Source organism: Lampris incognitus, chromosome 9, assembly GCF_029633865.1.
Source record: "Lampris incognitus isolate fLamInc1 chromosome 9, fLamInc1.hap2, whole genome shotgun sequence".
Taxonomy (NCBI): domain Eukaryota; kingdom Metazoa; phylum Chordata; class Actinopteri; order Lampriformes; family Lampridae; genus Lampris; species Lampris incognitus.
Window position 1 is genome coordinate 26652825 of NC_079219.1, and position 20515 is coordinate 26673339.

Consider the following 20515-nt stretch of genomic DNA (forward strand, 5'->3'; position numbering starts at 1 on the left):
GTTGGGTTAAAGGTAGAACGAGTATGAATTTTCCTAAAAATCAATGTATAGACTCATCCAATAATCCCTCTCAATCATGATTTATGACCCCACAAGACGTATGTGGCCCTGCCCCTCTGTCTGCATTTCCTTATTTTGCTGTGTACGGGACGTTTCTGGGCGTTAAACCTTTTGGGCAGTGGGACTCTATAAATACGTAGGGACCAGGTGCCAGCTCGAGATCGTCAGCACGAACCCAAGAGGACGCTACAACAATGGTGGACACAGCGCCGAAAAGACGCAAATATAGCGAGCCGAAACACCACGTGGACAGAGCTCGTTCCAACCTGAATCTGGGGTTGGCTTTCACCCGCTGGCGAGCCCTGGAGGAGAGGATGGGGATGAAGAGCGACCTGGAGCTGGCCTGGCATGTGTCCCGGCAATTGCGGTCATGGGGCGTGTCCTTCTGGCGACGTTGAGCCGGGGAGGAGGGGCCAACTTTGAACGTTGTGTTTACAAACCGCCGCCGACAAATCCTACTCGTTCTACTTTTAATGAGGACTTACAGCAAGTCGACGATCACAACTAGTTGTCAGTGCAATCAGTTTAAAAAAGGAGGGTTGTTGAGCAGACGAACTGGTTGTTTCTACATCGTATTTCCATTAATATGCAGCAAGTAATATGTAAAAACATAGAATCCATCACATTTAACTTACCCATATCATGGGACTAAACAGATGAAATAAAATTGACAAACATATTTGTAATCGTGTAACTATCTACGACGTTCTCACAATAGCATAACAGAAACATGTTAAATGGGGCAAAGTGTCTCATAGCGCGTACTGCATAGCACTGCTACCTGTGTGTCAACCTTGACATGAACTGCGGACAATATGACAACAAGCAAGTATTTCTTTGAGCCCAGTAGACTATTTAACCACAGTAACACCGAATCATATAAATTACCTATCATCGCTGCTGTTGTTTACTTTACTTTGCTGCACATATGTCACGAAAATATCAGTAATTCGATAAAAAAAAAACAGAGTAAGACTACACACTTACCCTGCTCCGCCTGGAGACGCCTGTTCAGCCATTCTCCAGGGTCATGTGATGTGTTAAAACTCGTAACGGAATGACGTACTGGAGCACGCCTGATTTAGTTTTTACCACAAATCCACCAGGCGGTGCTTGACTGTTTCACTTATTCCGCTCGCTGACGCGACAACGCGTCGCCTCTGTTATTTGCGGGCTTGAAGAGAGAAAAAACAAGTGCACCAAAAGCGACAATTGCGTCGGACGTGTAACACAATCGCGGAAGAAGCTGTTCCGTCAAATTCCCAAGCGCCGCTCCTCTGAAGCACCCAGAGACAGGAGAGCTCTGGTAATTATCGGTGCATGACTTCAATAGAAAGCAGTTTGTATACGCACCGCAATTTGCGGCTGTTTTGTTCGCTCTGATTTGAACCAAATAAATCAGTAGCTGTTAATATCCTCATTTCACCCATGTTTCTGAACATTATGTTGTTATCATAGTCTACGCGGCCTAATGAAACTATAGCAGAAGTCACGTTGTCCCTTGAATACCCACTGGTGGCGGTGCGAAAACTGAAGTGTGCTGCGCTGATTAGTGACGTGGAATAAAAGAGGATTCCAGTGGCCTATCGGCTGTCAATTACGTGTATTGATCCGGTTGACAGTTTTGTTGCCCTCCTTTTCTGACCCTCTCCTGCCTTCGACAGAGGGACAGGGGTGAGTACGGGGTGTAAATGTAAATGTCGACAGTTGATTGATGGTCGATTTACGGATTGTAAAGTGTCGTCATAAGTTGTCATTGTTTGGGTTTGTTTTAACGTGACCTATTTTTAACGTTAGAGTTCTGGCAAATATTTGATTAAGGCGAATCTTACATACGTGTAGCCGTGGAACATGCTCTTACCCCCGCCCCCCCCGCCTGTATACCCCCCCCCATGTCAGTAACCTGAGGCCGCAGCTTTACTAACCGTATCACTTAGAGACGTCCAATAATGGCATCCGATCACTAAGAGGTTGGCTTTAGACTTATTTCCACCTTAGAAACAGGCCACATTTTATCATAGGACAAGTTTGCATGCTTGGGTGGAGTATAATTGACTTGACTTGACTTTTGCATGCAATGTGCAAATATTTACTTTGAATTACAGGGAGCCCTAAAACTTGCTAAATTACTTATCTGAGCAAATATCTATTTAATTTATTTTATTTTGTGCTTATTATGACAACTACAAGACACATTTTGCAGTTTTATTTCTGATCTTTATGAATACTTTATGCTTTAGGCTTGAAACAACATACAGTATATATTGTCACCTGGCTATTTTGCATGATTGACCTCAGCATAAACCCTCTACTCACATCGGCTGCAATAAAATTTGAATTTAACGCAGTTGACGTTCGATGTTCACAAAATGCTCGAGCTCACAAATATTATGCCAGTTCCAAAGTCATCCATTTCTCACTCTCACCTAGTATCTCTAAAGAACACCTACCAGGTAAAAGAAGGGCACTGGGAATGAGAAAAAGGCTACTTCTTGACCTTGATATTCCTACTTGGTTCCTTGTACAGGTGCTGTGGGTGAGGAGAAGATGTATCAACCATTAGTAGATGTTGATGGGTTCAGGTTCACTCCTCTGGTGGTGCTGGAGCTGGCCTCGGACACCAAGGAGGAAGCTATCACATGGCTACTACACCGAATAAAAGACACACAACAAAATGGAGGTATTGAAGCTATCGGTACACATAACAGTTCACTCACTTAAGGGTAAAAGTAAAGATAAGGGGTAAAGTTTGTAAAAAATAGGGAATGGAAGGAGATAAGGGATAGTGGTAGAGTAAGGGTGATTGTTTAGGTGTTATGGGGCAACCACACAACCTCACATCTAGATAAAAGTCAAACAAGTGAATGTGATATATACTGATAAATTCTAATGCTCAGCCAGATCTGAAAAAGGAATACATATCAAATATTGCATGAGTCTGAATGCAGCCTTAGCACCACAGAACAGGCTCTTGTTACTGTCATAAGGTTCATGTTAATTACTGGAGTAGATCAGACTTTTACTATTAGAGTCCTAAAATGTCCTCCCTGAGGAGCTCAGGTAAACAACCCTGGAAAAAAGATATTTTAATAGATAAATCATTTTTGTAAAATAGAAACGTTTTGTGTCTGTGTTCTTATTTCTTTCCTTATTTCATTATCATTTGAATATTTTATGTTATTTTATCTCATTCTTCTGTTGTCTTTAAAGGTTAAGCCCATTTTTGTTCTCTCTATTTACTCTATTGACCATTATTGACGACCAGTAGAAATTGTATCAGTGTCAAGAAATTCGGTCTTCTCTTACATGTGTCTGTCATAAGCCCAGTTTCCCAGTATCATGTCTCCTTGAGCAAGGCTGGTCCACAGATGACAAAAGTAACGCTAATGACGTCTCACAATTTTGCAAGCTACCTAACATGAGGTCCTGCAGAGATGACCATGCTGCTCACCTGTCCAACAGTAGCATGGCCAGCTCAGTGTTGGTTTTTAATGCTTTCGTAGTCGCGAAGGTTTCGCTCCTTCTCAAAAGTGGTGATTATATTTTTTCTACTTTTGGAGTGGCATTTATTATGTGATTTCTTGGTTTGATGACAAAACTTTTTGGATTCTTTGGAGTAGTGTCGCAAAGCTGGAAATGCTATTGGAAAATTGAAATGCATTTTTAGGCAAATACATGAAGACCCATTGGTCACGCCGCTAGTGAAACACGTCACTCTGTTATCAAAGAACCGGGGATTACGTTAAGTAACCTAACATTTTGTAGGACACTGAATATCTATAATACAGCAGCTCTCTCATCTATCCAGGCCATCTTTGATGCACGGTGCACCTGGAAGTCTCTTAGCATTGTGAAGGACCCCACCCACCCTTCCCACATCCACTTCACCCTTCCCACATCCACTTCACCCTCCTACCCTCTGGCAGGAGGTACTGGAGCATCCGTGCTGCCTCCATGAGACTATGCAACAGTTTCATTCCTCAGGCTGTGAGGTTCCTCAACAGCCTGAACACTTAGACCTTCCATAAAATGACTTTTTGACCATCTTACTCACTGTCTGTGTCAGGTGTGCTTGTGATGTTTAGGTCTGTGGAGTAATTCTTGTTTTTAATGCACTTTTTGTTTTTAATATTTATTGTGTGTTATTTTTTTTTATGTGGCACTGAGGTCCTTGTGAAATATAATTTAATTCTCTTGTATGTATGACACATGCATATAAGGCAATGTCAAAATAAAAGCAGTCTAAGTCTATAAGGTGGAGCACCCTGTACTGTTTTGTTTACCAAAATAAAAACTCTGGGCTGGGCTGGAGCCCAGGTTTTTAAAGTCAGAAATCATGAAATCAGAAATCATCAGCACCTGGCAAAGCTATCGTTTTGCAATTGAATAGACTTACAGCAACCGCCTCCCCCAAAAAATAGATTCAATTAGATTTGATAATATATAGATTAATAATACTAAAATAGATTTAATAAATAGATTTAACTTAAACAAATGAGTTTTATTTGTAATAAATGTTTTGTAAAGCACAACAGTTATCTTAAAGTGCTATACGAGTGAAGTGAATTATTATTCTCTGGTAGACAGCTGTTGAGCAGTTTTCTGCAAAGTCATGCCCTCCACTCCACTCCTCGCCCTCTGTAGATGTTTATTTTTCCCCCTTTGAACTCCCTGATGTTTGTAGGTGATCTGATCCCCTATCTGCTTTTCTCAGGTGCGGAGCTGCTGGTGGAGCAGCTGAGCCCTGCGGCTGTGGTCTCTGGGAAGGACAACCCCAACCTGTACCTGGTGGGGGCCTCCTGGCAGAGGCTGCTGTCCGGGGCCGAGGATCTGGGCCTCTTCAAGGAGTTCAATGATGGCTCCATGAGGGTCTTCACCTACACCAACAAGCACAACTTCAAAGACTTTAAAGGTGATTGCATGCTGGCTGTTTGTTTTCCCTGTGAGCACCTGTGCTTTGCTCGTGTAGTGTCACCCCAAAATTGCTGAGCTTGCGTAGCACCACGCTAGTTTATTAGCACAAATGCAGACAAATCGAGTGCTGACTGTTGCACAGATTAGCACGCTGATGCGGTGGTTTCTTTCGGTGTTTGTTTTGGGAGTTTGAGATATGAGCAAGTGACAATGGAAAATACCCGCAGTCATTATTTTGATGGTATATACAGGCAAACGTACCCAGGTCTTGTATCCTTCCCTGTGGATTACATTTGCCGTTACATCCATGTCACTTTAGTTAGCATTATAATTTTCTTATCTGCATTTTAGCAGGATGGATAGATATAAGATAGATACTCTGATAAAGAAATAAAACTCAGGGGTGGCCTGCTTCTTATCTCTGTTACTGACACTGTAGCTGTAGTGCAAGTCGGTTTTAAAACCTTACTTGCATTATTGCTTCACACACCACAATACATCCACATTATTTAAATGAGATATCTAGCTGTTCAAGGGGTTTTTGTGGTTGTGGGTTTGATATTGGTTACTGAACTCTCTCTCTCTCAGTCCAATTTAAGTGTGCTTTATTAGCACGACAAAATTTACATTCAGAAATATAATTGCTGGAAAACAAAAACTGGAAAGGTCAGCTTAATACCATAATAATATTTGTGTATTGTTAAAGAGCAGGGTAACCAAATTGACAGATTTGCTTCAAAATACTTTATAAATGTGGGAGATGTATTGCTGTTTACATTTTAAAATGTGTTGAACCATGTATAGAACTGATTTGCGGAGTTAGACCATTTTTGGGTATTTTTCCCGTTTTCCTTTCTTAATTTTTTGGCCGGCTTCCTTGGTGACGTCCTTTCGGTGCCACGCCCCCAGAGTCTGAAACCAGTGGACGCTGCAGATTTTTACACGTTTTGGAAGCTTTGTTTTATATACTTTGCAACATTTTTAATCATACAGAATTGGCTGGGTGGTTACTGATATGTTTTCCTGGGGTATGGGTATCCCAAAACACAGATTTGAGCTCAGTTACCCACCACTTTAAGAAAAATTCACATGCATGGTGTATTTAGGTCACTTCCACCAGAGCGTCACCAGAAAAAAACATCCCCAAAGGATTTCCTGTGAAATTCGATGTAGTAGACTAAATTTTCGAAAAGTGTGAATCCGCATTACTTTGTTTATCAAGTAAAAAGGACAAGAACATAATTTATCAGACTTTGATCCTTGCCTGCCTGCCCGTCCCTGTGTCCAAGGCCATTCATTTATTTAAAAAGGTCTAGGCTATTTAATTGTTCTATATGGTCACACTATTGTTAATATAAATGGTTAATATAAGCTGTTTCAGGTCTACAGTGTCATCGGGCTATGCAATATCGCCCACCACTGGGTTTTTAATAAACCGCAATAGACTTGAGCTTCTGTGCTTTGATTACCCGCTGTGAAACGACATTGCCCTCTTCCATTGTATATTGCCTAGTAGTACTTCTGCGGTTAGTTTGGTGAAAGCAATGCAAAAGTAGTGTAATCACTAATGCATTACTCTACACAGACAGTAATATTTTAAAGTAACGTGTACTTTCAAATGAAAGTAACTAGTAATATGCAATGTATTACATTTTGAAAGTAACTGTCTCCCTCCAGGCAGTTTCCCATGTAAGAATTGTATTAACTGTGAATGATGATCAAGGGTGACTCTTTTCCACATCTTCATAATGTGAAAAAAAAGTATTCCGTTTGGGTGAGAATAAAGGGAATTGAAGATCAGAATTACGAAACACAAAAGCAACATCTAAAATAATGAACGATCTCCTGTGGCCGGAAGTTTCCACCTTGTGTCATGATGTTTGCACCCTTTGATTTCAAGACAGCGTGCCACTACTGCAGAGAGAAGCTTTACAAATGGTGTACCTCAAGGGTTTAAATGAGGAACTATCGCTGACTTGATTTTTTGTAAATGTATGCACACTTATTTCTTGTATTTGTGAATGGTGTAGTCTATTTTCTTGTGTACGTGGATGACATCACATAGGCAAACTTCTGTAGTGCTGGGCTTATTGCATATACATTTTTCAAACGCTGATGATGGCTTAGTCTGCAGCATGTTCATTTATCATGCTCCTTGAAAATCTAAATACATTTTTGAGAGTGCAGGTTTTTCTTCCCTACATTGCGCCTTTTTCAATGGCCAGGCTGTACATTGTCAAAGTAGTGCTCAGTCTTCATCGGTTACTGTGGTCAGATACTCTTTCTCAGTGTACTGTCTGTTTAGGGCCAAATAGTTTTGCATTTTGCTGAGCAATTTTTGTTTGTCTGTTCCAGTAGATGATGCAATTTTGTTTTTGATGTGATATAAATTGGTTGAGCCTAAATGAGTTTACCCCCCCCCCCCCTCTCTCTCCAGGAGATGGGGATGGGTTCCTTAGCATGGCTGAGTGTCAGTTTGTCATAAAACATGAGCTTGACACACTGAGAGCCAAGGACGATACACACGTACCAGGATACAGCCATGCCAAACTCTACCCAGGAAAATCCATCAGTGAGTCTTTCTATTGCTGACTAACTTTGAGTCAGTATGTACAACAGCCTGAAATGTGTTTTTCTTTCTTTCGTTCTTTCGTTCTTTCGTTCTTTCTTTCGTTCTTTCTTTCTTTCTTTCTTTCTTTCTTTCTTTCTTTCTTTCTTTCTTTCTTTCTTTCTTTCTTTCTTTCTTTCTTTCTTTCTTTCTTTCTTTCTTTCTTTCTTTCTTTCTTTCTTTCTTTCTTTCTTTCTTTCTATTCTGTAAATTAGTATTGCAATGATTTTTTTTACATCCCTCTGTTGCCAAAGCTAGTGGTAACAGTCTTGACATAAGTAACAATAATGATTTGAAATGATTGCTTTATGGGGCGGCACGGTGGCGCAGTGGTTGCCTCGCAGGAGGAAGGTCCTGGGTTTGAACCCTGGGGTTGTCCAACTTTGGGGGTCGTCCCAAGTTGTCCTCTGTGTGGAGTTTGCATGTTCTCCCCATGTCTGCATGGGTTTCCTCTGGGTGCTCCGGTTTCCTCCCACAGTCCAAAGACATGTAGATCAGGTGAATTGGCCGTACTAAATTGTCCCTAGGTGTGAATATGTCAGCCCTGTGATGGACCAATGGCCAGTCCAGGGTGTCTCCCCAACTGCCACCCAATGACTGCTGGGATAGGCTCCAGCATCCCCGCGACCCCAAGTGGGATAAGCGGCTTGGATAATGGATGGATTGATGATTGTTATATGGCTAATACGAGGTCATAGTGAATCGATCTAAAACCAAAATCCAAACCAAACTGATCACTGCATTTATCGCAAGAATAAAAATCAAAGTGTGCATCCTCTTTCATTTTGGGATGATCTATTATTACTTCTTATGTACACAGACTGTATTTTACACGATTCCACCATTTTCGTCAGCTAGTGTGATACTCTTTTCTGTTTTTTTTCTCTGTGTATAGTTGAGTTTCCAGGGTGGGAGTTTTCTTATCACTGATAACCTGGAATTTGGATAATTCATTTGATTTCTTGTGTTTTTCATAATTTGCGTCTTTTTTATAATAATTTATAATGATTAGAGAAAAGCAGTTTAGTTTTTCCTCTCCCCAGGAGCAGAGAGAACATATCATGTTTTCCTCGCTTCCTCTCTCGCTCTCTTTCACTCAGTTTTTTACTCATTCTTTCACTCTCTCGCTCGCCCACTTCCTCTCATTCTCAGTGGCTGCAATATGGAAACAATAAATATGCAAATGAGGTGAATTATTCCCATGGCAAGATAAGAAAGCAATGAACTTGCCGAGCAGATAGAGGTCCTCTGTTCAGCGTCTGTGTTTGACAAAATGTATGAAATCACAATGTAATAATTTTCAGCAAATGATGCACTCAAGAAATGACAGATGAAATGATAGTGTTTTAAACGACTCATATTTAGGCAATCAATGCAAGACAAAAAGAATTATCACCATAGACAATGCATTGTATACTATCTGTGGGTCCCAGCTATTGTCTGTATGTTCTTGTTTTTGAGAAGAGAGTGGGATATTTGTTTGGTTTAGGGAAAAAAAGAGCAGAGACTAACTAATGAAAGCAGTAAAAACATGCAGCAGTGCTTTTATTGTTCCTCTCCTAAAATGAAATGTCTTTTTTTTTTTATTCCAATGCCTTTCTCAACATCGCTGACATCCCCTCGCTTAAGTCCCCTTCACGGTCCCCTTCACAACTTCCCTTAATTTCTCATTGGAAACATGCCAGTTTTGGTTGGTTTACAGTGCCAAATTCTGACAAAGATAATATCACGAAAAACAGAACGTAATGTCTTCTCTTGTTCCGTCCTCAGTTCGCAGACTGCAGTCGAAGGGGATTCTAATTCAGGTGTTTCCTCTCCATGAGAGGGAGGAACTGAAGAGACTTTCTTTCTCTTGGTACCAGAAGGTGAAACTGTCCTTCCAGCCGCTCAGTAAGTTGGAGAGAGTGCCAGTCATATCTGTCTTGGAAATACAGCTTTGTGTACGTTATATGTATATAATCCTTGTAAAAAACAAAAAACAAAAAAACAACCTAATTTTGACATTGTCAGAGAATATGCTAGATATACAGTACCTGTCATTTTTAGTCCTCTCATATGCCAACATACCCCCTCTTCTATGTCCTTCATATGCCCATCACTATCCTTCATCTTTGTCATTTTGTGCCTTTGGTTGGGTTATGATTCAGTAAAAGGCTAATAGGATGGAAAGATTCCTTCTGCATCATTTTGATGGCTCTGAATGGAGGGCAGTATCCCTCTTTGTCTTACTCATTGTCTTCCAATCCGTCCTCTTTGCCCAGATGACATCAGGCATTATTATGGTGAGGGCCTGGCGCTGTACTTTGGTTTCCTGGAGTACTTCACCTTTGCCCTGATTCCCATGGCTCTCATCGGTCTGCCTTACTATCTGTTTGACTGGGAGAACTACGATAAATATATTGTCTTTGCTTTCTTCAACTTGTTGTGGTGCACAGTTATTCTTGAGGTAGGGAAACTGTGTTTTCAATACTCTTAAAGGAATTCTCTTAAACTTTTTTCAGTCTTAGAGGCAAATTAGGCTCTTTTATCTCTTTTTTCAAGAAATTCAGCCGCTCAAATAGGCCTGTGTAGATGTCATGCTTGAAAACTCCACAATACATACATTGAATAAGTGATTTATTGAGATCTTTAATTACATATTCTATGTATTACAGTCTTGGACAATGTTTATTGATAGATCATTGATTCATTGGTTGACTGACGGACCTTTGAACCCAACAGGTATGGAAGCGGTATAGCGCCACATTAGCCTACAGCTGGGGCACACTGAGCAGGAAGAAGGCCTTTGAAGAGCCTCGGCCCGGTTTCCATGGGGTCCTGGGGTTCAACCCCGTGACAGGCCGCAAGGAACCTCTCTATCCCAACGCCAAGCGACTACTTCGCATTTACCTCGTCTCTGTGCCCTTTGTCCTACTTTGTCTCTACCTGTCATTCTATGTCATGATGATCTACTTTGAGATGGAGGGATGGGCGCTGACTATCTACAGTGAGGACCCCACCTTCTGGACAGGAATATTGCTGTTCATCCCCAGTATTATCTATGCTGTGGTGATAGAGGTCATGAACCTGATTTACAGATATGCTGCTGAGTTTCTCACTGAGTGGGGTGAGTGGTCAGGCATACGGTGAAGGGGTGTGTGGGTTTATGTTTAATACATGCCTGTGTGTGTGACTCATGTTATTTGCATTATAACCACAATGTTACAATGTGCAACTGCGATATCTGTGCATGTTCAGCTGACCAATCAGACTCCCTTCATTTTAAAGACGACCATGCAGGACTACTTATGTCAGCTGATCTTTGACGTACTGCCAATATTTTTCAGCAGTGTGTGTAACTTACAGAGAAATTTTGAGAACTTCGATTATCATGCATACGTGTTGTGTGGTGAAAAATGGATTGGAACATTTTTTTTTTTAAGATGAGAGGAAAAGGGGCGTCCGGGTGGCATGGCGGTCTATTCCGTTGCCTACTGACACGGGGATCGCCGGTTCTAATCCCTGTGTTATCTCCAGCTTGGTCGAGCGTCCATACAGACACAATTGGCCGTGTCTGCGGGTGGGAAGCCGGATGTGGGTATGTGTCCTGGTTGTTGTACTAGCACCTCCTCTAGTCGGTCGGGGCGCCTGTTCCGGGGGGAGGGGGAACTGGGGGGAATAGGGTGATCCTCCCACACGCTATGTCCCCCTGGCGAAACTCCTCACTGTCAGGTGAAAAGAAGCAGCTGGCAATGCCACATGTATTGGAGGAGGCATGTGGTAGTCTGCAGCTCTCCCCGGATTGGTAGAGGGGGTGGAGCAGCAACCGGGACGACTCAAAAAATAGGGTAATTGGCCAAGTACACTTGGGGAGAAAAAGGTGGTGGGGGGGAAATGTTTAAAAAAGGGAGGAAAAAAGGAAAAGCAGTTTTCTCTGAATTTTAGATAGGTAGTGAAGCGAACTGCATGGTGGTTTTTGCATTGGGTTGATAGAAAAAAACCTCTTTGATTCTACACAACCACAATTAGGTACAAAGACAATAACACAGCACACTGCTCACTTGCAACTTCACAAAAATACACCAACGTCATTTGTGTGATATTTAAAATTTTCCTTTAGGCAGTCAGATGAAACAAATGGGGGTCCTCCTTCAAGGTTTAATAAGCATGAAAGATGTTGGTTTACCTAGGACTGGCTGGCCTTCAGCCTGAATGTATTTGGGTTGGATGAGGGAGTTGATGTGATGTGGGAAAACGCTGGGCTGAGAGTATTAACAGTTTATTTGTGTTGTTAAAATTTAGCAAAATGTTTTATTTTTCCTTTCCTCTGTTTAGAAAATCACAGGCTTGAGTCTTCTTATCAAAATCACTTAGTCCTTAAAGTGTTGGTGGTGAGTATAAATGGCCCTTGACCTTAATAATTTACCACACACTCCAATTTTTCATCCTGCCGTGATCCTGATGCGGCTGTTGTCATGTCAACACTACATTCATCCTCCTCTGGTCTCATCTTTCCCCAGTTCAACTTCTTTAACTGTTTCGCCTCGCTGTTCTACATAGCCTTTGTGATGCAAGACATGGTGCTGCTCAGACAGGTAGGCCTGTGAATCCATCCCTCCTTTTCCCCTGCATTACTTCCTTAGTTCTTTCTCTCTCTGCTCACCTCACTCTGTTCTAGCTGCCTTTTTTTTTTTTTTGGTTTTCAGCTCTCTGTTCTTCCTTTCTGCCCAGAGTCTGGCCACCCTGCTGATTACAAGTCAGATACTGAACCAGATCATGGAGGCCTTTTTGCCCTACTGGCTACAGAGGAGACGCAACAAGAAGATGATGCGCAAATCGCAGAAGAGGAAGACCCTGGATGACAAGGAGCTGCCTTTAGTGGACCAAGCAAGGCTGGAGGCTGAAATGGCCGCATACCTGGTAGGGAACAGACGATTTTATAAGTTGTGTTATTGCACGCCCACATTTGCCAAATGTATGCGAGTACCTATTTTATTTTTCCGTGCGTGCGTGTGTGTGTGTGTGTCTGTGTGTGGCTGTGTGAGCATGCCCTCCCATTGACATGTCTGTGTTTCTCGCCATCTCTTCAGGGTACATTTGATGACTACCTGGAGTTGTTCTTGCTGTTTGGTTACGTCAGCCTGTTCTCCTGCGTTTATCCACTAGCTGCCATCCTGGTGGTGCTAAACAACATCACCGAGGTGTACTCAGATGCCTTCAAGATGTGCCGCGTGTTCAAACGACCCTTCTCTGACCCTGCAGCCAACATTGGGGTCTGGCAGGTGAGGTGAAGCGAGAGCTACAGCAGAATCTACACAAACAAAAAAACCCTAAATTATCGCTTTATAAGGAAAGCTCACCAGGTGGCTGATAACATCTAAATTCCAATTATAGAGCATCTGGGTAGCATGGCGGTCTATTCCGTTGCCTACCAACATGGGGATCACTGGTTCAAATCCCCGTGTTAGCTCCGGCTTGGTCAGGTGTCCCTACAGACACAATTGGCTGTGTCTGTGGGTGGGAAGCCGAATGTGGGTATGTGTCCTGGTTGCTGCACTGGTGCCTCCTCTGGTTGGTCGGGGCACGTGTTCAAGGGGGAGGGGGAACTGGGGGGAATAGGGTGATCCTCCCACGCGCTATGTCCCCCTGGCGAAACTCTTCACTGTCAGGTGAAAAGAAGCGGCTGGCAACTCCACATGTATCGGAGGAGGCATGTGGTAGTAGAGACACACATTGGTGCATGCTTGACTGGCATCTCGGAGTGGATGGCGACACACCACCTGAAGCTCAGTCTGGACAAGACAGAGCTGATGTTCCTCCTGGGGAAAGGTTGCCCTCACCGAGACCTGGCCATCACCATTGACAACGCCGTGTTGATGCCAACTTGGACTGCGAGGAATCTGGGTGTGATCCTGGACGACCAACTGTCGTTTGCTGCAAACGTTGCACCGGTTGCTCGCTCCTGCAGATTTCTCCTCTATAACATCAGGAGGATTCGCCCATTCCTCACCGACGAGATGGCACAGGTGCTCATCCAGGCTCTGGTCATCTCCTGGCTGGACTACAGCAACTCCCTCCTTGCTGGCGCCCCGGCGTCGGCCATCAGACCTCTGGAGCTTGTTCAGAAAGCTGCAGCTCGTCTGGTGTTAAACCGCCCTAAGTTCTCCCACACAACTCCCCTTCTCATGTCCCTACACTGGCTCCCAGTAGCTGCTCACATCCAGTTTAAGACTCTGGTGATAGCCTACAGGGTAGTGAAAGAACAGCTCCTTCCTATCTCCAGGTCATGGTCAAGCCCTACACCCCCACCCGACCACTTCACTCTGCTGCCTCGGGACGCCTGGTTGCCCCGTCGCTCAGAGGCCCTTGCTGCTCAGAGGCCCTTGCTGCAGATCGACCCGGTCACGGCTCTTTTCTGTCCTGGCCCCACAGTGGTGGAATGAACTCCCCACTGATGTCAGGACAGTGGAGTCACTGCCCATCTTTCAGCGCAGGTTGAAAACTCACCTCTTCAAGAACTACTACCCTGTTGCTTGCTCTTAGCACTTATTGTATTCACTCATTTAAATAAAAAACTCTTTCTTGCGCTTTTACTTTAACACTGGTTTTGCTCTTAGATGCTTGTTTAGAGAGAAGATGAACTTATGACCTCTGATGACTAGTAGTTCTCCTGATTTCCTACGTTAAATGCACTTATTGTAAGTCGCTTTGGATAAAAGCATCGGCTAAATGACTGTAATGTAATGTAATGTAATGTAATGTAATGTAAATAGTCTGTGCAGCCCTCCCCAGATCGGCAGAGGGGGTGGAGCAGTGACTGGGATGGCTCGGAAGAGCGGAGTAATTGGCCAAGTACAATGGGGAGAAAAAGGGGGTAAAATACAAAAAAATAAAAATAAAATTCCAATTATAGCTCAAGGTCAATTTTATTATTCCCAGTGGGTTGATTTGGGTGGCTAAGGCGCAAAATGCTCATGTCATTGATACAAACACCAAGTTAAACAAAAAAGATCAAGATAATCTGTACAGTCCATACACAGACAGATAACGCAGTAGTATGTTCAATTTTAGTGTTTAATTTTCTTACGAAGAATTGTTTCGTCTTAATCTTTTCAGTCGCATTGTTGACTGAAAGCATCAACAGCTGTTACTTTCCAGTCAGACTGAACCAGGAGCTGTAAAATAAATTCCAATGAATAGGTGATGTGCATAACCTCTCTCATTTGCTCTCAGTAATGCCTACTCTCAAACAGTGCTCTCCGTGTAGACCAGTGGTGGCTAACCATGTGCCATGGAGAGCCATGTGTATGCAGGTTTTAATTCCAGCCCGACTCTACACCAGGTGATTTCACTGATACATTCTTCCTCTTTGGTTGAAGGGTTGCTAATCAGTGAAATCGCCTGGTGTGGAGTCCGGCTGGAATGAAAACCTGCATACACATGGCTCTCCATGGCACCTGGTTAGCCACCCCTGGTGTAGACTTTCCATTGGAATGTAGTACCTCAATAAGGAGAAAATATGCTGTTGTTGTGTGTTTGTGTGTGCTATCGTGTATGTGTATATATTTATATATATATATATATATATATATGTGGTACTTTATGTATATCATCTAATAGAGTGGGGCTGGAGCACAGTTTGAAGAGGAGACAGTTAAAATATAAAAATATAACATCTAATAAAGTTCATCACATGTAGAGGGGACAACGGAAATAGGGGCACGGCGTGGGGCAGCATGGTATTTATTGGCTGTGTTTAATCTTTGTTGTGTAACCACCTTGGCAGATGATTAGTACGTGGCACACGAAACAGGATGTTCTGCTATGAATTGAAGTTTTTTCCTACATCTATCTTAATATTCCGCCCCCTGATTTGTTGAGCACTCTTACCAACACCATTGATGTTCTGGAAAAAATACTCTCTCTCTCTCTCTCTCTCTCTCTCTCTCTCTCTCTCTCTCTCTCTCTCTCTCTCTCTCTCTCTCTCTCTCTCTCTCTCTCTCTCTCTCTCTCTTCTCTCTCTCTCTCTCTCTCTCTCTCTCTCTCTCTCTCTCTATATATATATATATCGTTTTTTTCCGAAACTGTCAACACGGATACAGGAAAAAAAAGTTTAATACATTGCAGTACAGGCCTGTTTCGTGCATCATGCACTCATCAGCTGCTAATGTGGTTCAACAAAAAATCATACAGTTTACGTTGCCCAGCGTCACGCCCCTAATTTCGGTTGGACAGCAACCGATCAGATGAGGAAACATTTAAACTATAACAACCAATGGGGTAGGTAAGGGGTCCTTTTCCATCTCTTCCTGTCCTCTGCATCTGCCTCTGTCACACCAGCCACCTGCATGTCCTCCCTCACCACATCCATAAACCGCCACATGAGAAAAAAAAAAAAAATATATATATATATATATATATATATATATATATATCACTCAACGGTAGGGAAAGTGCTCAGCAAATAAGGAGCAAAATAATCCACTGAGTCAAGTAAATTCTTTATGAGACAGTACAAGCCTGTTTCATGCCATAAGCAATCTGAAACTGGCTTGTACTGTCTCACAAAGAATTTAGTTGACTCACTGGATTTTATATATACATGTATAGGTTTTTTTTTGGAGGTTGATTAAGATCAAGCTATTATTTACAGTACAATGACTGGTAGGCACAAAGCAATCTCAAATAGGGTCTGTCTTACTGTCTTTATTTCTATTCTGCTGCTATTAACAACATCATCAGCTGTCTATTAGAAGTCTTTGTTGAACCTGTTAGGCTTATCCTGTTGTCCCCCCCCCCCCCCCTGTCTCACAGCTTGCTTTTGAGACCATGAGTGTGATAGCGGTGGTGACCAACTGTGCACTGATCAGCATATCTCCACAAGCCAAGGCTTATTTCCCTGAATCGGAAACACAGCTGATATTCTACACGGTGGCCATTGAGGTATGATAGCACACTACAGCACACAAACAGGTGCGCACTTGAAAAAAATCATGCATGTGGGGACACACACAAAAAGGTCCACTGTGCTGTGAATGAGGACATGCAGGAACCATGCATGCCTCTGGATGGTGGTTGTTGACATAGCACTGCCTCTCTGTATCTACGTAGCTTCAGACAATACAACCCCCCCCCCCCCATGTCTGGTGGAATTTAACATTTTTTCTTTTTTTGTGATATCAAAAACTCGATCATCAGCCTTTATCTTGTAACAGAATGCCAAAACAAAAACCAGACTGAAAATATGCTGATTCAGTATGTATTCAATTCTACAAAGACACTGCAATTTGTTTTTTCATCATCGAGTGTTGGTATGAAATTATTTCAGGATAGTTTGAACATGAAAATCTAGTTATGACTAGCTATTTTTTATTGTTACATTTATGAGAAGGGCTTTGTCTTGTCTAGATGTAATTCAATGTGAATTGAACACATTGTGTGCTGTCTCACCTCTGACGATGCTGCTAGTCGATAGGATTTGATCGGTCTCTTCAGACAGTAGATGGAGCCAGAGAGTCACAGTAAGCTCCCTGTAAAGGTTTTGTGTGTCTGTGTGTGTGTGTGTGTGTGTATGTGTGTGTGTGTGTTTGCTGGTTCTCGTTGAGCGATATTTGTGAGGACCAATTTACCAATTTTAGTCTTTAACCATCAAAGTGAGTATATATTTTTTCAAAGTGTTGACATTTTGGCCAGTCATCGCTTCTTCAAGGGTCTTTTTTAGGGTTAGGACTTGAGTTTAGGGTTTTGGTTAGAATTAAAATCAGGTTAGGGTAAGGGTAAAGGTTATATATGTAGCTCCGATGGTTAAGGTTTGAGTTAGGGGCTTTGGCAATGAATATAATGAATGTCAATGAGGGTCCTTAGAAGTACATACAAACCAATGTGTGTTTGTGTGTATATGTTTGTGTGTGTGTGTGGGAGTGGAAAAGACTACTGTGTGTGCATGAACAACCCTATGTGTATTCATGCAAATGTGCATCTGTTTGTATATACTCACATTTTTCAGAGCGTGTGCGTGCGTGCGTGTGTTTGTGTATGTGTGCGTGCGTGTTTAATTCAGTATTTCCTCTCGATTGTTTTCTCCTCCAGTTCATCTCTGTTACTGTTAGCCTCAGTCTATTCCTCCTTTCTTTGTGCTCTATTCAGACAACAAACACAGACAATCTGGACCCCCCCACCACACACACACACATACTCTGTCTTTCTTCCATGTAAACATCCACACCAAACATCCCACCTCTTGCGTCCAGAGGAAATGCTCAAAATAACCACAAACTGAGGAATAGCTGGGCTGGCTGAATAGAACAGGGTTTACAATGATGCGGGTAGAGCGGTTTCATTAGAACACATCATAGAGAATACATTTGTATTTGTCTGCTGCCTTAAACCTCCTGAGGGGGCAGCTCTTATCATCTGGTTAACATCTCAAACTGTAAAAGTGTATTATATTTTACTGTACCGTTGAGCCACAGCTAAAAAGGAGAGAGAAACTGGGTCATATTGATCCTCTGTGTGTTTGATTGAATGTGTGATTTGCACACGCTGAAAGCTGCCACAGCAGAGCCAGCCAAACGAAACATCAACTCCACTGCACATGCAAAGTGAATTGCTGCAGCTAGCGATTTTTTCTTTTAACTGCTTGTTGATTTAATCTTATATTCTCATCTAGGTCTGTCTGATGAGAGTCCTAGAGTTTTTTTTTGATCCCGAAAGACAAACTTAATCAGTTCCACTTTTCTCTTCAACCTCCATTATTAGCACAAGACATACTGCACTAGTGCTTTAATAATGGGCTCTGAGCACATGGTTTGTCCTTAACCCTTTGTTTAATTTTATGATTAAGACAAAAGGGTTGCCCAAAAAAGCGAGGCCCTATTGAGCATCCACATTTGTATTGGAATAGACTGACCTGTGTGTACTGCCCTCGCAGCACGTGCTCTTGTGCAAAGCTAGACAGCCAGTTAACACCCAAAAGTCCTCCAATAAACACACAAGGCTTGACTTGTCTTGTATTTTACTGAAGTCTTGTTTCCGCTTTTGTTTTTTTGCATTTGTTTTGAGAAAAGACAAGGCAGAAGCATGTGGTAAATACATTCAGCAACAACATGTATTCATCACTGTCCATCTTGCCTGTCTGTGCTTTACTGAAGAAAGGCTAAGCTAGTGGAAGATATGGAGAGGAGCAACACAGAGGCGGACAGAGCACTTAATTATATACATAGCAACACATTCCCCCAAGCCCCTGCACCATAGGCATTAAAATAGTCCGCTCATGATGTCCGCCAAACCGACTGGTTTTTTAACTAACTTATTAACCTAATTTATTTAAATTACTAACTTAAAGGCAGCACACTCCCCGCTTGATATAATAACATTATATCACTACAGATACGACCAAAGTTGAAGGGGAATATTGACTGGCAACTAAATTCTTGGAGTCTTTTCACTAAGTCTCCGAAAAAAGGACTACAATCTCTGAGACCAGCCTTAGAAACACCTTGGCTGTCCCGTCCTTCACAACCCGCACCTTTACCTTGCAGACCCTCTTGTCACTGCTTGGCAAAGCCTTAATGACCAGTCCCATTGGCCATTCATTTCTGTGAGCCTGGCTGTCTTTCAGTAAGAAAACATCTTCTTTGACATTCGGCTTGTCTTTTGTTCACTTCCTGTGGCTCTGTAGAGTCGACAGATCCTGTCCTTTCCATTTCTTCCAAAAAGTGTCAGCAAGGCACTTCCACTGCTTTCCGTACAACTGACCTGTGCCAAAGTTTCCAGAGGGGGCTAAAACAGCACTTATCTTTTAAGTAAGAAGCATTGCTGGGGTGAGTACTGCAAGCATATCTGGGTCAGTAGATATGGACACAAGGGGTCTTGCAGTCAAGATTGCTATCACCTCCGCCATGGAAGAGGTCAGGACTTCATTTGTGAGATGAGTTGGTCCTGTCTGGAGCAGCATTGCATCCAGAATGCACCTGGCAATGCCGATGAGCCTCTCCCAGGATCTACCCATGTGGGACGCATGAGAGGGATTAAACACCCAGGAGCATCCTTTTTCCTGGAGGTACTTCCTGACTGTTGTGTAATCTGTGTTTATTTCCAACTGCTTACAAACTCCAACAATGTTGGTCCCTCTGTTGGACCGCAGAAATTTTGCTTGACCACAGATCAAGAAAAACCTTCTTAGAGCATTGATAAAGCTGTCTGTTGGCATGGTTTCAATCAATTCAATATGCACTGCTCTGGTAGACATGCATGTAAAAAGCACAGCCCAGTGTTTGCTCTCTGCACCTCCTCCTCTTATGCAACGTGTCATGATAGACCATGGTCCAAAGACATCAAGGCCAACAGTGGTGAACAGAGGTACAGGAGTGAGTCTGTCAGCAGGCAAATCTGCCATCTTCTGATCCTCCAACCTCCCTCGCATTTTGTGGCAGGTAACACACTTCTGGATGACAGAAGACACCAGATGCTTACTCCCAATTATCCAGTATCCAGCTGCTTGGATAGCTTCTTCTGTAATGTGATGCCCTTGGTTAACTACTTGTTCATGAAAGTGTTTCACAAGTAGTGTGGCAATGTGATGGTTGTGTGGAATGATCAGTGGGTGTTTTTCTTCTTCTGATAGGTCAGCAGAAGAAAGACAACCTCTGACACGAAGCAGACCATCTTTATCTATGACTGGATTAAGCTTTTTGAGTGTGTTCTGCTTGGGGCATGTCTGGCTGTCTGTCTTTCAAGAGATTTAAATTCCTCCTTGAAGGCTTTGTGCTGGACAGAGCAAATGTCACAGCTTTGGCTTGTGACAGCTCAGTTATACTGGGCGTTTCTTTGAAACATTTTCATTCCTTCCTTTCTGCATTGTCTGTCTTTCCTTTGAAGGATGCTGCAGCATGAATGAGTCTGGCTATGTTTCGATAGAGTGTTCTCCAGCTTGAGCATCACTCAAAGTGTTGT

At 42.6% G+C, this 20515-nt stretch overlaps 1 protein-coding gene across 2 annotated transcripts in view; it reads left to right on the forward strand.

The window, feature by feature from the left end:
- The first annotated feature begins 1243 nt into the window (after nucleotides 1-1243).
- Nucleotides 1244-20515, forward strand: part of ano10a (anoctamin 10a) — a 45834-nt gene continuing 26562 nt past the window's right edge. The window contains exons 1-12 of one of the 2 annotated variants that reach the window (XM_056286190.1): nucleotides 1244-1366; nucleotides 2588-2740; nucleotides 4775-4972; nucleotides 7412-7546; nucleotides 9353-9472; nucleotides 9844-10028; nucleotides 10304-10688; nucleotides 11897-11952; nucleotides 12082-12156; nucleotides 12293-12481; nucleotides 12652-12843; nucleotides 16376-16504. In XM_056286190.1, coding sequence (XP_056142165.1) covers nucleotides 2608-2740; nucleotides 4775-4972; nucleotides 7412-7546; nucleotides 9353-9472; nucleotides 9844-10028; nucleotides 10304-10688; nucleotides 11897-11952; nucleotides 12082-12156; nucleotides 12293-12481; nucleotides 12652-12843; nucleotides 16376-16504 — 1797 coding nt within the window. In that variant the 5' untranslated portion in view covers nucleotides 1244-1366; nucleotides 2588-2607. Of the gene's footprint in view, nucleotides 1735-2587; nucleotides 2741-4774; nucleotides 4973-7411; nucleotides 7547-9352; nucleotides 9473-9843; nucleotides 10029-10303; nucleotides 10689-11896; nucleotides 11953-12081; nucleotides 12157-12292; nucleotides 12482-12651; nucleotides 12844-16375; nucleotides 16505-20515 lie in introns of both variants that reach the window. The other variant, XM_056286189.1, reaches the window with a different exon arrangement.